Source organism: Lontra canadensis, unplaced genomic scaffold, assembly GCF_010015895.1.
Source record: "Lontra canadensis isolate GAN:19392208 unplaced genomic scaffold, GSC_riverotter_1.0 scaffold54, whole genome shotgun sequence".
Classification (NCBI taxonomy): Eukaryota; Metazoa; Chordata; class Mammalia; order Carnivora; family Mustelidae; genus Lontra; species Lontra canadensis.
Window position 1 is genome coordinate 11,301,034 of NW_022631048.1, and position 15,519 is coordinate 11,316,552.

The 15,519-nt window shown below is 48.2% G+C and overlaps 1 protein-coding gene across 1 annotated transcript in view; it reads right to left on the bottom strand.

Annotated features, from left to right (window-relative positions):
* Positions 1-15,519, bottom strand: part of ABCA13 (ATP binding cassette subfamily A member 13) — a 298,434-nt gene that overhangs the window by 24,644 nt on the left and 258,271 nt on the right. The window contains exons 54-56 of the mRNA XM_032874934.1: positions 9,055-9,205; positions 4,029-4,163; positions 1,913-2,016 (exon numbers count right to left, since the gene is read on the bottom strand). Of these exons, the coding sequence (XP_032730825.1) occupies positions 1,913-2,016; positions 4,029-4,163; positions 9,055-9,205 (390 nt within the window). The remainder of the gene's footprint in view (positions 1-1,912; positions 2,017-4,028; positions 4,164-9,054; positions 9,206-15,519) is intronic.

Below are 15,519 nucleotides of genomic sequence, written 5' to 3' on the forward strand. Positions count from 1 at the left end.
TTTTTTTTTTTAAAGGACCAAATGGGACACCTGGGTGGCTCAGCCAGTTGGGCGTCCGACTGTTGGTTTCAGCTCAGGTCATGGTCTCTAGTTCATGAGATCGAGCCCTGCACTGGTCAGTGCTCAGTGGGAGGTCTGCTGGAGAGTACTCTCCCCCTCTCTCTGCCCCTCCCACCTATGCTCTCTCTTTCTCCAAAAATAAACAAACATTAAAAAGGGGGCCAAATGGAATTTTTTTGGTTGAAGAGTATGATAAATGAAATGAAAGTTTCATCACTGGGCCAAGAGCAAAGTTTGAGTAGCAGAAGAAAACATCAGTGAACTTGAAGAGAGATCAATGAAGATTATTTGATCTGAAAGAGAATAAAATGCTAAAAAGAAATGGACAGAAAACCATAGATCCATGGGACACCATCATATATACACAGAAAGTCCCAATGCATCAAAAAAACAAAGAAAGAGCCAGAAAAAAACACTGCAGTAAGTAACGGCCAAAATGTCCCCACATTTACTGAAAAACATTAACCCATGCATTCAAGAAGCACAATGAACCCAAGGTAGGATAATCAAAGAGATCCACCTCTGGACACACTGAAGTTTTACTGTGAAACGTGAAAGTCCAAGGGAAATCCTGTGAGCTGAAAAGCAGAAAGGACCCATGATGTTCTGGGCAACATGAGAATTAGCACTGGCTGGCTTCCTGTAAGAAACAATGTAGCTGAAAAGACAGAGACGACACACTCATCTGGACAACGTGCATTAAAATCACACTTTGCCAGGATGGCTGCAATCAGAAAGACAGTGTTGACAAGAGTCTGCAGAAATCAGGAACTTCATCTTTGGTCCTGCAAACATGAAATGATGAAGCCACGTCAGAAAGCAAAAGCCCTACTGTGGCTTAAAGGATTAAACACGAGCTTACCGCACAATCCAGCAATTTGGCTCCTAAAAACCATCCCAGACAAATAAAAAGATACACTCACACAAAGACAGTCATAGACAGTTCACAGCACCTCATACTGGAATCAGTCCCAAGGGCCATGGACTAGGGAAGAATGCACGAAACACGGTCTCAGGGAGCACCGTTCCACACCGAAAACCAGCCCATGGCTGACACACACCACCACACAGATGAGCCTCAAGGACACAGCAAGGGAGAGAAGTCAGATACAAAAGACCACACTTCTGGGGCCCCTGGGTGGCTCCGTCGGTTGGGAGACTGACTTCGGCTCAGGTCATGATCTCAGGATCCTTTGCCCAGCAGGGAGTCGGCTTTTGTCCCTCTGCCCCTCCCACAGCCCATGTGCTTGTGCTCTCTCTTAAATAAAATAAATAAATCTTTTTTTTTAAGATTTTTTTTTAATTTATTTGATACAGAGAGAGAGATCATAAGGAGGCAGAGAGGCAGGCAGAGAGAGGGGGAAGCAGGCTTCCCGCTGAGCAGAGAGCCCCAGGCGGGGCTCAATCCCAGGACGCTGAGATCATGACCTGAGATGAAGGCAGAGGCTTAACCCGCTGAGCTTTCCAGGTGCCCCCAAAATAAATAAATCCTTTAAAAAAAAAAAAAAGATGTTGGGCAGAAAGTCACTGACACCTAACATCAGGAGGACTGGGGGAGGAATCCAGGCCCGCAGGAATGACAGACGGGCAAGTGTGTGCCTGTGACAGACCGCTGGGCTCAGACTCTAGCTCTAGGCCACTTGCCGCCTATGTGGCCTCGGTTCTGTTGCCTGACCCATCTCCACTTCAGGGTCCTAACCTGTGCGGGGGGCTCCCGGCTACGTCCCCATGGCAGCAGGGCTGTCTGGACACAGAAGCACAGGGGCAGCATGGGCCTGACCCCAGCCACACCACGGCTCTTGCCAGTGCCCCCAGCCTGGCCCCCAGACTGGCTGTGAGGTCAGGGGCTCACCTGTGGGAGGTCAGCACCACCGCACAGCCTCCCCGGGCCTCTTGCAGTATCGTATTCCACAGGTGCCGCTTGGAGCAGGGATCCATCCCGGAGCTGGGCTCGTCCTGAAGGAGAGAGCACACGACGGTGGCTGTTGCAGGTGCACACTGGGACACACAGGCTGCATGCGGCCGGGCCCGGTGGGGGGCGGGGGGCAACCCCACGCTGGTTCTATGGGCAGCACGGCTTCACAACAGCTGGTGGTCCGAGAGGACGGCCCACCTTGTTGCACCGTCCACCTCCACAGAACTTCCAAAGAAAGACAGGCAAGAGGAAGCCTCCTCAAGGAGCACCACCAGGTAGCGTGGGCTCTCTTGGAACCCAGAGCCTTCCCCTTCAGTAAACACCAGAGCACTTACTGAACCACTTTTGAGAGAAACGGTTCTGGACCGTGTGATGCATTTCTGGGCTTTTGGCAGTCAGGGAGGACTAAACACATTTTTCTTAAGAGCTTAGGGTCATCAACTTCTCCAAAAGAAAAACAGACGGAAAGTGGACCAAAAAAATGGCACCGCGCAGGAAAACAAACACCTGCACTTTTCTGCAAACCGGATGACATACGTGTGTAGTTAGAAGAGTAAGCAAATAGCGGTGGTCACGTACTGCTCGGCAAGAAAGCTGATGGGGAGCTCTGCATTTTCCTGACCCCACGCCGGTGTCAGACGCGGGAGCCATTTGTCCTTCCTTGGGGGAGAATGTGGAAGGTCCTGCAAGGCATGTCTTGAACAAAATGCTCCAAACAAGTCCCTTCACCATGGTCACTAAAGCCTAGGGCACCATGTGCCATGGGCATCATTCCCTGGCCTGCTTTCAGCATCCCCAATACACAGGAGTGTATCCCGGCCACTTGCAGATGACAAGGAGGAGGAAACATGTGTTCTATAAGCCAGGCCGCATGTGTGCAGGGAGGTGCTTCTAGAAGCAGAACCTGGACCCTGGCAGCTGACTCAAGTCTGACCTCTAAGCCCAAGTCTAGGGCCACCAAGGGAGCTGAGAGTAAGCCTGCAAGAAGCAGGCGGGGGATGCACTCCTGGTCGGTGTCTCTGTCCTGATTTGGGACACATGCTGGGTGAGACTGAGCCTAGGGAAAGTTCTACAGAAGGTAACAGACACCATGCCCCATGAGCCCTTTGACGTCGGCCTCTCTTGTACGGAAAACCTAGTTTACAACCTGCAGAATGGGACAAGTGTTTGTATTCACTCCCGGATGTCAGAAGATGGCATGCTGCAGCTGTCCTTGACTTGGGGCCATGCAAAGAAACACGCTTAGAGCAAATAAGGAAAATCACCTGCGAGTCCAGAAGACACCCCACTAAATAATGAGAGGCCCCTCTTCCAACACAGGCCTCTTGAGTCCCCTTTAAAACAGTTTCCACTGAATGAACAAGAACAGAAAGAAGAAAGAAATTTGTTTCCCACACGTTTTGCAGCCCCTCTGACTTCATACACGTGGGAAGCCGTGGGACGCCCTCCAAGGACTCGTATCTTGTCTATGGCACCCAAATCATGCCTATTTTGTATTGTTTGAAGGATAGGACTCTGAGCTCCTTTGGAAATGCAAGACCATTGGCTCTGTTTCTGGATGCCCCACCACTGGTTCATGCTTTCATCGGGCTGAACTGGATTCACTCCAATTGCCAGACAGACTACAGACAGTCTCAGCTCAAAGCCACTGGTTCACACCCCCCTTCCTGCCAAACGACCCACTCTCCCTGCCATATCTGTCCTACACCTGACACCCACTGACAGGACTCCGCATGGACTCATGTCACAGCCGCTGTGACAATCACTTACCTGTACATAGAAAAGGCTCAAAAGTGACATGCTAGATGTCAAGTGCACACTGGTTTTCGGATTGTACTCGGGTTCTGGTGTTATTCTACAATACTGCTGTTAATGGTAAATTTTCACTGCATCCTCAGTGAAATAGATAACAGAGACTCTCAGTTTGGGAAACGTTGTCTTAGGGCAAAATGTTTATTTGTTTGGAGAACCCACACTGCAGATGTGAATGTCCTCCCCAGAGGGGCATCCTAGTTGAAGACGCCCAGAGACCACAGATCTGTCCGCTACTCACCAGCAGCAGCAGGTCAGGTTTGCCCAGCAGGGCCAAGGCTGTAGAGAGCTTCCGCTTGGTTCCCCCGCTGTAGGTAGCCACCAGTTTGTCCACGTGGGCCTCCAAGTGTAGACGCCTCACAAGGTCCCTGGCCACCTGCAAGACAGGCGCTGACCTTGAATGCATTGCCATGCTGCGAGGGCCCCCAGACCCGTGCGCTCGGCCCTGCGTGCCCTCCTCCCTCTTGTTGCCCCTGCCCACCCCGCACGCACAGCTCCCTTCCCTCCCCCAGACTGGCAGAGGATGAGCAGGTGGGGACTCAGGGCCACTCAGCGCTGGAGCTCTGAAACCTCGTTCAGCCAGGGCTCAGACGCACAGCCACATGGGGGCCCGAGACCAAGGAGGAAGTAAGGGAATCAGCCAGGGAGGGGGAGGGCAGGACGGGGTTTCAGAGAGCAGAGAACGGAGAAGAGAGCTTTTAATTTCCCCCAGGCCAAAAATGCTCCCTTTCTACCACGGAGCCGCTGCCAGAGATGGGCACTCAGGGAGATGGGGAGCAAAGACGGAGCATTTCTCACCAGCCACTGCCGGGACCTGCTGCACGAAGCCAGGAGGACGGTGACTGTGCATCACCCCACAGGACAGGGGTTTCTACCTTGAGCACACACAGCACGTCGGGCCCCCTCTCCTCCTCTCCCCGCTCCACCTCCACCTGCCCTCCTTCATACACCCTGGGACCCCACTCCTGTCCTCGCCCCTGTCCCCTCTCCCCCTCCCATGCCGGCAGCAAGTGTCCATACAGTCCTTCCGCTCCAGCGCCCACCACAATTCCCGCCACCCCACATCTCGTCTGCTTTCCGTGCCAGCGCGGTGTAGCTTCCTCGGGGGCTGACACTGAGTGACAGACACAACTTAAAACTTTGACAAAAGCATTCTACGTGACTCTCATGACCCCAGAGGCATTGCTGCAGTTCTGTTTTGTGGGTTGGTCTAGACATCATCATATGATCAAACTGGCTGCGATCGTGTCTTAATCCAGATTTAGGAGAGGTGGGGAAGGCTCTGTGTCCTGAGTAACAAAGAAAATCTAAGATAAACAGAAGAAAATTTAAAAGTAAAATAACTGAATAAAATATATATTTAAATAAGATACAGGGACTCATGTTCATGATTTTTTGGATAAATGCATACCAGTTGGGATAATCCTAATAATAATGGCCATGATGGCATACCAAGAATGTCGGGAAATACCAGCATGATATCTAGGCCTCCCAAGAAAAACCCCCGACAGAAGCACTCAAAGCGTTTTTCGCGCCTCCTCAAAATAACGCAGAAGAATTAAGAATCTTGAGGACAGGCCTAGATATTAGAGAGTCTAAGTCAAGGGGACGCAGAAAACCTTAGAATAAACTCGCCAAACTATGACTGCTGATGTTCATAGGTTATGTTTTCCCAGTTCCACAAAAGGTCAATGTTAGGTGCCCGGAAGGGTTTAGTCGTTTAAGGGTCTGCCTTAAACTCAGGTCATGATCTCGGGGTCCTGGGATGGAGCCCACATTGGGCTCCTGGCTCAGCGGGGAGCCCACTTCTCCCTCTGCTTTTCTCCCTGCTGTGCTGTCTCTCTCAAATAAATAAATAAAATCTTTGATTTAAAAAAAAGTCAGTGTGGCAGCCTACCCATCCTGGGTTGGATGGCCATAGGGAAGAGTCAGAACACATAGAAACAAATGCATTGGTTCAATCTCATGCTTCCTAAAAGTTGCTATTTTCAGAAAATCACAGAAAACAGCCTGATAAGCTCTTTCTGCTGCATTTCTGCACTTGGGACTCCTGTCAAGATTACAGCAAACGTGCGGCCCTAGCAATGGCCGGCAAAACACCATGCCAACCCCCAACTGTGTTCCGCTTAAGGAACCTCTCTCTGCTATTGGGTGTTTTTCTCCCATAAAATTCCCAGTCTTTCTACACTCAAGGCAAGAGTTTAGGATTCACTCCTCCTTCCATCCGCCCTGCGTAATCATGACCCACACTTAGTAGGACTTCTATAAGCCTCGTCTGAAACAGTATAACCCTCCCAGAGGTCCACACATGCATTAGTTTGCTTACAAAGCCAAATTCTGGCCACACCATGCTGAGAGCCATGTCCAAGCTCCCCAGGAGATTAAAGATCAAAATGAGAAGGATAAAGGGGGCCCAGGATTTAAAACAGAAAGCCTTTCTTCCATCCCCCTCCCCTGATTTTCCTCCTGCCCCCCATTCCTCTTGCCATCACTTCGAGCTCCTTCTAGCAAAACTGTCTGTGAACCGAAGAAACTTGCAGGGTAAGAGGCGTGTCTGTGGCGAAAGCAGGAGGTAGTGAGACATGGGGTGGGGAGTGGGGAGAGGGAATTCTCCCTGGCAGGTGAACACAGGGGCAGAATGGCTTCTTCTATCCCAGCAAGACCACCCTATAGAAACCCCAGTCCTCATCCTCAGCATCACGGTGGGTCGGTGGTTCCAGTATGACACAAACCCTTAAATTACTCTACCCATTTCTCCAGCATCACAGACCATGCCACCCCTGCCTTCTGAATCATTTTGGTATAACTTGATGTAACTTCAGAAAAACAAAAAAATCAGGTTCACTGAATTCAAGCTCAAATATGGACACCACAAAACTATCTAGTGTGGAAAATGGGGGAAAATTGAAAACCATTATATCAGCCTGCCAAGCCTGAATTCAAGCCAAATGAACACAGCCTCTCTTTCCCACCTAACTGGGCCTTCAGAGAGCTCGGGGCCGGGGCGGGGGCATGGTGGTGGTGTGTGGCTCTGAGGAGGAAGAAAACTACACGCAAAATACCAGAGACTGGACTGTGCATAAGCTGGGACCCTGGGACGCAGAGAAGCCTGGGTGCTGAGGGAGGGAGGGAAGGAGGAAGGGAGAGAGGGGTGCAGAGGGGCTGTCAGGAGGGGCTACCTGCTGGAACAAGGGGGGGGCTTCCTCTAGAACCATGGAGGACACAACTGGGGCTGCCCAGGTGAGTATAGGCAGAGGTCAGCTGGAGGAGAGAACGGGGGTGAGCAGAAGATAAACCAGGAAAAGACCCCGGCTCCAAGTCCTCGCAGAACGCAGGTGCAGGGCTCAGCTGGGACAGCTCCAGCCCTGAGGAAGATGTGGAATGGGACCCCCGGGCCCAGGGGCCACAAGACAACTCCACATAGCTTCTACTCCCGTAGCCACCAAAGGTGCACAGAGAGGAAGACCAAGACCCTCGGGGCACAAGAAATTGAACAGTACTCAAGGAGCAGCTCACATGCAGATTCTGTCTTCATCAAGAACAGCTACTCGGATCTCCAAGGAAACCCCGCCACCTTCTGACCCTGGGGCTTAGGTAGTTTTCCCAACGCCCCTGTGTCTCAGCTTCCCCACTGGCCAAGTAGGGAATGAGCATCGGATCAACCTCTTGTGGTTCTGTAAAATACTTAGAATAGCGTCTAGCCCAGAGCAAATACTGAAATGTTGGCCAAAAGGATTTTTTCCTGTTAGTTTGTCATAATCCCTTCTGGGCAGCCAGTGATAAGCATGTTCGAACAGACACACCTGCACTCTATTTCCCTAAAAGGGAAGGGCACCCCCTGGCCATCAAGGGAGCTACCCCACCTGGGGACACACATGCGGCCGTTCAGAAGGCTCCCAGCACGTAGCAGCTCCATCTGCAGAATGGTTGCGGCTCCACGCAAGAAGCGAGGCCGGCTCCGAATCTGGCACCAGGAAAACAACGTTCCTTCACGGAGGAGCTCCGAGAAATGAGCCGGTGAGCGCGCCAAGAATCAGGAGGCGATCGCCCCAGTGACGGAGTGCGCAATCCCTACTCTATTAAGCAGAACTTCTCCTCGTGTGCATTTTCCCCGGGGGCCGGCGAAGGGGCCAGCAGAGGGTGGACGTCAAGCATCTGCCTCTTTCACCAGAAACGAGCCAGGGGAGCTGACAGAAATAAACACCTTTTGAAGACAGAGCTCCTGATCAGTCCTGGGTTTCAATGGCTGCTTCACCACGATGAGCAAACCTCTAGAGGCAGACAGTTGTCTTGGCTTGATGAAGACGGGAGGTCAGGGAAGGAAGTGAGGCCCTCCAAGGACGAGGAGGGTTTCTGTTTTACTTGCGCTTAAGTTACAGAGCATCAGTAAGAAATGAAGGCTGAAGAAACATTACACACCAGCACATGGAATGAATTTTCATGGGCCAGTGAAAGTGAGGCTGTTAGTTTTGTCTCCCGTGAATTCTGGGATGCTCCCTTTCCTGCAGAATCTCATTGAAAATGCACCATATAAGCTACTTTTTCTGTTCCTTGTTCAGAATCCAGAAATGCAAAGAACATTCCAGAATCTCTACAAGGGGCAGAAAAGGTAAAGCCGTGTCCCCAGCACCTGTCCTTCCAGTGGCTAGCCCTTGGCACGTCCTCTTAGCTGTCGGTCAAGGCTGTCAGCTCTGCTTGGCTGACCCCCGCTCATAGCAGGAGAATGGCAGCTGCCTCTGGCTTTTTCATGACTCTGCCCACCCTCAGCCCCACAGAGACAGAGGAGGGGGGCAGTCTGCAGTTTCTGCCACCTCTCCATCCTCCAGAGGCCACCCGGGGAAGGAGCCGGGCGGGCAGGTGTCAGCCCACTCACCAGGAAATCCTTCCAACAACCCACCCCATTCCACAGGCAGCCTGAGCCCTTCCCTGAAAGCCACAGGGAGGGTCTAGGATGTTCGCTCCTAAATAAAAGTAACAGCCGGTAAATGCAAAACGAGCTTGGAGAGGAAACAAAGTTGCAAACAATGTTAGCTTTAACCCCAAGCGACTTCCCCTCTCACATCTATTTTAAATACCGGATTAAATGCCACATTAACACCGTTACTGTGTTTCCTTCCCTGTAATCAGATTGGAAACATCTTTCTGGTACATTATGTGGTTTATCGTGGTTCCTTCCTAAGGGGTCAGAGAGCTCTGTTGGGACTGGAGGAGTTGACCTTAGTTGACCTTAGCGGGACCCTCTTCTGGAAGAGTCCAGGGAGTCTTACGTGAGGGATGCTCAGCTTGGGAATCCCCCGGAGGCAGCAGTAATACTGAAGGTGTTCCCAGCCGGTGAGGAGCTCGTCCAGGGCATCCTGCTGCGGACAGTAGCCAATGCGAACGCCGGCGGCACCCGCTGAAGCCAGATCCACAACCTCTCTGCAAAGAGAAATAGCAGTACAGCCCAGAAAATCCGGCTCCCCAGACAAACACCCATTTCTTCGACCCGGCTCATCCATGCGAAGTTCACCATTGGTTTTTATGTTAAAGAAAAACATACGCAGGGGCATCTTGGTTAAGCATCTGACCCTTGAACAACACAGGGAGTTGGGGATGCTGACCACCAGGCTGGAGAAAATCCACGTATAAATTGTGACTCCCCAAAACTGAACTACTGACAACCTATATTGGCAGAAAGTGTTATCAATAACAAGCACACATTTTGTATGTTATAGGTAGTATATGCTATATCCTTAAAATAAAGTGAACTGGGGCGCCTGGGGGGCTCAGCCGGTGAAGCCTCTGCCTTTGGCTCAGGTCATGATCTCAGGGTCCCGGGATCGAGTCCTGTGTCAGGCTCCCTGCTCAGTGGGGAATCTGCTTCTCCCTCAGTCCCTCCCCCCACTCGTGCTCACTTTCTCTCTCAAATAAATAAATGAAATCTTAAAATAAATAAATAAAATAAACTAGAGAAAAGAAAAGGCTGCTAAGAAAATCATAAGGAAGAGAAAATACATTCACAGTCCTGGATTTACTGAAAAGCAAGCATCTCCATCTACGGGATCCCGAAACCATCAGACCCTAGCTGTTCAAGGATCGCCTGTACAAGTGTCAGACTTTGTTTTGAACCACTGCCTCTGGAAAAATTTTACTCCATTAGTTTTTTGTTTTGTTTTCTTTTTTGTATTCCATCTTTTATTTTCCATGGTGCTAAAATATACATCATATAAAATTTATCATGTTAGCAATCATAAGGTATAAAAGTCAGCAGTACAAAGGGCATTCAGGATGTTGGGCCCCCATCACCACCATCCAGGTCCGTGACACTTTTGACCCCACAAAAGGAAACCCCACACCCAGAAACTGGTCACCGTCCCCCAGCCTCTGGCAACCACCCATCGGCTTTTGTGTCTGTGGATTGGTCTATTCTGGGCAGTTTGCAGAAACTGAACAACGTAGGGTACGACTTCGGCAAGCAGCTTCTGTCACTCGGCATGTCTCTTTCCTTTTATGGTAGACCTGCACACAGCCGTTATTTTTTTTTTAAAGCGCCACTGCCATTTTATAAAACAGAAGTCCGCGTGTTAGAGCGGTCCCCGCGTTAACGAACAGACCAGTTCCGATAACTCCGCCCCGCACCGGGAAGTCTACTGCGTTTTTTTCATTCCTTGGCCATGAGGCACAAGAGAAAAGAAGCACATAAAGAAGGAAGAGGGAGAAAATAAGACTAAAAAAATAAATAAATAAATAAAAATTTTTAAAAGGAGGAGGGGGAGAAACAAGATTTAAAAAAAGGAAGAGGGGGTAATCGTCTTGGTAATGAATAGAGTTCTGGCTGTTAGAGCAGCCTCGGTCTACAGGAAAGTTGCACAGAAAGTGTGCAAAGTTCCCACACCCTGCCTCACCTCTCACCCAGAATCTCCCCCCATCATGACCCTCCCGCTTTGCTCTGGTGCTTTTGTTTCAATGCATGAACCCAGTGTGAGACACTTACTCACTAAGGTCCTTCCTTGACATTCGAGCTCGCCCTGGGTGTTGTGCATTTCTGTCTGCTCTGTCCCACTCACGGAACCCCGTATCAACAGTGTCACAGAGAACTCTCCATTGCCTTAGAGATCCTTTGTGCTCTACCCCATGCACCCCGCCCTCCCCTCCGCGGCAACCGCTGGTCTTTGTACTGCCCACGTATCTTCGCGTTTTCCAGAACGTCACAGAGCTGGAATCATGCAGCACACAGGTCTTCGGAGAGCCTTCTTCTGTTAGTGAAATGCATTTAAGGTTCCTCCGTGTCCTCTCATAGCTTGTTAGTTGTTCCTCACTGGTGAATAATATTCCATTCTTCAGACGCACCCCGGTGCATTTATTCATTCATCTACTGAATTTTGACAATTTCACTGCCGTAATTTGATGATAACGCTGCCGCGAGCATTATCTACAGGGAGGGTGGGGCGGTTGTGCATAGAAGTTCTCAGATCATCTGTACGAATACCCAGGAGCAGGACGGCTGTGTGATATCGGAAGGTCACGGTTCGTTTTGTAAGAAAATCACAAACTGTCCTCAGGAGTGGCCCTACCACGTTCATTTCCAGTGAACAAGAGCTCATATTCCTCCCCATCCTCAGCAGCATTTGGGACTGTCAGCATTTGGGATTTTAGTCATTCCAGTGGGTGTATATATACCTGTTGTATGCGCGTGCAATTCCCTAACAGCGTACGATGTTCCCCGTCCTCTCCCGGGTGATCTGTACATCTGCTTTGGTGAAGTATTCCTTCAGACGTTCTGACCATATTCTAATTGGGTTATTTTCTTCCTGTTGGGTTCTTTGTATCTTTTGGAGACAAGCTTTTTATCAGATACACTTTCTGAAAATATTTTCTCCCAATCTATGGCTCATGTGTTCTGTCCCCTCAAAGTGCTCTTCACAGAGGAGACTTTCTGTTTATTTTAACAGAGTCCAACTTACTCTTTGATCCGTATGATAATTAGAAGTGTGTTGTTTAATCCCTGAAAATTTGGGGACTTTCCAGCTGTCTTTCTGTTATTGCTGGCTTAATTCTATTGTCCTCTGAAAGCATATTTTGTACGACGTCTACTTTAAAACTGTTAAGGTGTGATTTGCCGCCCTGAATGCCGCCCTCCTGATGGTCTTCCGTGTGAGCTGGAGAAGAAAGGGCATGCTGCCTTTCCAGAGAAAAATATTCTAGAAACGTCAATCAGGTCCATTTGATTAATGGGCTGCTTGGTTCAACTCTACCCTGACCCATTTTCTGCCTGTGGGATCTGTCAGTTATCGAAAGGGGGATGCTGATGTCTCCCAGCACAGTGCAAAGTGCACCCTCTTTCTTCTCCCTCGGCTCTGTCACCTGTCCTCCCAGATTCTGACTTTTGGGTTTACACACATTACACACATCCTGCAGAGAATTGGCTCCTTTGTCATTCTGTAATATCTCCCTTTACTCCTGACCTTTTTTTTTTTTTTTGCCCTAAAGTCTGCTCTATCTCAAATTAATGTGGTGCCTCGAAATTTCTTTTAATTAATATCAGTACGATGGATCTTTCTTTTCCCCATTACATATTTGGATATTTTCAACATTTTTTAAAATATTTTATTTATTTATTTGACAGACAGAGATCACAATTAGGCAGTGAGGCAGGCAGAGAGAGAGAGGGGGAAGCAGGCTCCCTGCTGAGGAGAGAGCCTGATGCAAGGCTTGATCCCAGGACCCCAGAATCATGACCTGAGCTGAAGGCAGAGGCTTAACCCACTGAGCCAATCAGATGCTCCATCTGCTATGTTTGTAACAACTTTCTATTCGGTCCCCTTGCTTCTCTTCCCTTTCTTTTTCTGCCTTGTCTGGTTTTAGTTGAGCATTCTATGCGATTTCATTTTCTCTCCTCTCATAGAATATCCATTATACTTCTTTTTAAATTTGTTTGCGGTTGTTCCAGAGTTCATAATATACATTCACAACCATTCCAAATCCATTTGCAAAAAAATAATAATAATATTAATAAAGTTGAAATATCGTGTTCAGAGTGTTCTCAGTTCCCCTTCCCTTCCCACATAGGATCACCACCATTCCTGTCACTTAGCCGTCAGCTCCAAGAACTGAATACAATGTTGCTGTTATGATTTTAAACAAACTATTACTTGTATGATCGATTAGAAATGATAAATTTAAAAGGTCTTCAATTATTCTTTCTCTAATGTTCATCCATTCTTCATGCAAATCTGGCTTTGCGACCTCTATTATTTTCCTTCTTTCAACATTTCTTGCAAGACAGGTCTGCTGGTGACACATGCTTTCTGTTTTCATTTCTCCTTCACCTTTGAAAGATAATTTCATTGGATTCAGAATTCTAGTGTGTGGTTATTTTTATCTGAAAGCTTTAATATTCCATCCCCTGTCTTCCTTCTTTCATGGTTTCTGAGAAGTCCAATGTCGTATTTATCTCTGTCTCTGTAGGTAAGGTTATCTGTCCCCCATGCCAGCTTCCTTCAAGAATCAGTCTTTGAGGGGCGCCTGGCTGGCTCAGTGGGTTAAAGCCTCTGCCTTCGGCTCAGGTCATGATCTCAGGGTCCTGGGATCGAGCCCCATGTCGGGCACTCTGCTCAGCAGGGAGCCTGCTTCCCCCTCTCTCTGCCTGCCTCTCTGCCTACTTGTGATCTATCTGTCAAATAAATAAATAAAATCTTTAAAAAAAAATCGGTCGTTGACTTTTTACAGCTTGAATATCATATGATTAAGTGTAGGTTTTTGGTGTTCCTCTTATTTGGTGTTTTGTAAACATCTTCATCTGCACTTTGTGATCCATCATACATTTTAGGGGAAAAAATGCCATCATTATTCAAATATTTCTTCTGTCCCTTTCTCTCGTCCTCCTGCTGGTATCACCATTATGTTTGCATGTCAGGTGTTGTAACTATCACAATTCCCTGATACTCTGTTTCATCTTTTCTTTTTTTTTCTCTTAATCTATCTGCAAGTTCACTGATTCTTTTCTCCACTGTGTCGAGTCAACGGATGAGCCCATCAGGGGCGTTCTTCCTTCTCTCATTCTTTTTATTTTCATTCTTCTCTCTGACCGTGTTTCTTTTGATTTCTAGCATTTTTCTTCTTTCTTTAAAGATTTTATTTATTTATTTGACAGAGAGAGAACACAGCAGGGGAAGTGAGAGAGGGAGAAGCAGGCTTCCCACCAAGCAGGGAGCCCAGTGCAGGGTTCAATCCCAGAATGCTGGGATCATGACCTGAGCTGAAGGCAGAAGCTTAATGACTGAGCCACCCAGGCGACCCTAGCATGTTTCTTCTTAAACAGTGTCCATCTTTCTGCTAACATTACCCATTTGTTCTTGCACAGTGTCTACTTTTCCCATTACAGTCCTTAGCACATCAATCAGAGTTATTTTAAATTCCCAATCTGATACTGCACCATCTGCCATATCAGAGTCTGGTTTTAACACTCGTTTTGTCTCTATGGAATGTGTTTTTTGTCTTTCAGTGTGCCTTGTAATCTTTTGGTGGAAAATTGGACATTATTTATCAGATAAAAAGAAATTTAGGTACAGGGTGCCTGGGTGGCTCAGTTGGTTAAGCCTCTGACTCTTGATGTCAACTCAGGTCATGATCTCAGTGTCCTGGGATGAAGTTCCACATCGGGCTCCCCACTCAGCAGGGCGTCTGCTTGTCTCCCTCTCTGTCTGCCCCTCCCCTCACTCACATGCACACTCTCTCACTCTCTCTGAAATAAATAGGTAAATCTGAAAAAAAATAAAAAAAAATTTAGGTAGATGTGCCTTTCTTGTGAAGGTACATTTATCCATCTTGGAGTTAATTTATAATTATCATTTTCTGTAGATGAGATATCAGAGGGTAAATCTCCTCAGGTGTCCTGTTTTTATGTCAACTGTTGTCTTTGAGCTTCCTGCAGACTTCATCATAAACAGCATCTGGGTGTCACTTCTTTGAGCTGTGATTCCCTGTTACCATACAGAAGCCTTACTGAGGAGGTGGGGAGGGGTGTGTGGAAGGGAAGTGTCTATAAGCCTATCTTTGCAAATCAGTATTTTATTTTATTTTAAGATTTTATTTATTTATTTGACAGACAGACATCACAAATAGGCAGAGAGGCAGGCAGAGAGAGATGAGGAAGCAGGCCCCCTGCTGAGCAGAGAGCCCGATGTGGGGCTCGATCCCAGGACCCCAGGATCATGACCTGAGCTGAGCCACCCAGGCGCCCCCAGTTTAATATCTTAAGGAATTTCTGCACTGTTTTCCAGAGTGGCTGCACCAACTTGCATTCCCACCAACAGTGTAAGAGGGTTCCCCTTTCTCTACATCCTCTCCAACACACATTGTTTACTGTCTTGTTGATTTTGGCCATCTAACCGGTGTAACATGTGGATTTGAGATGAATACTCAACTTTTCTATCAACATGGACGGGACTGAAGGAGATTGTGCTGAGTGAAATAAGTCAAGCAGAGAGAGTCAATTATCATATGGTTTCACTTACTTGTGGAGCATAAGGAATAACATGGAGGACACTGGGAGATGGAGAGAAGTGAACTGGGGGAAATCGGAGGGGGAGATAAACCACGAGAGACTGTGGACTCTGAGAAACAAACCGAGGGTTTTGGAGGGGAGGAGCATGGGGGGATGGGTGATCCTGGTGGTGGGTATTAAGGAAGGCACATATTGCATGGAGCACTGGATGTGGTGCATAAACAATGAATCTTGGAACACTGAAAAA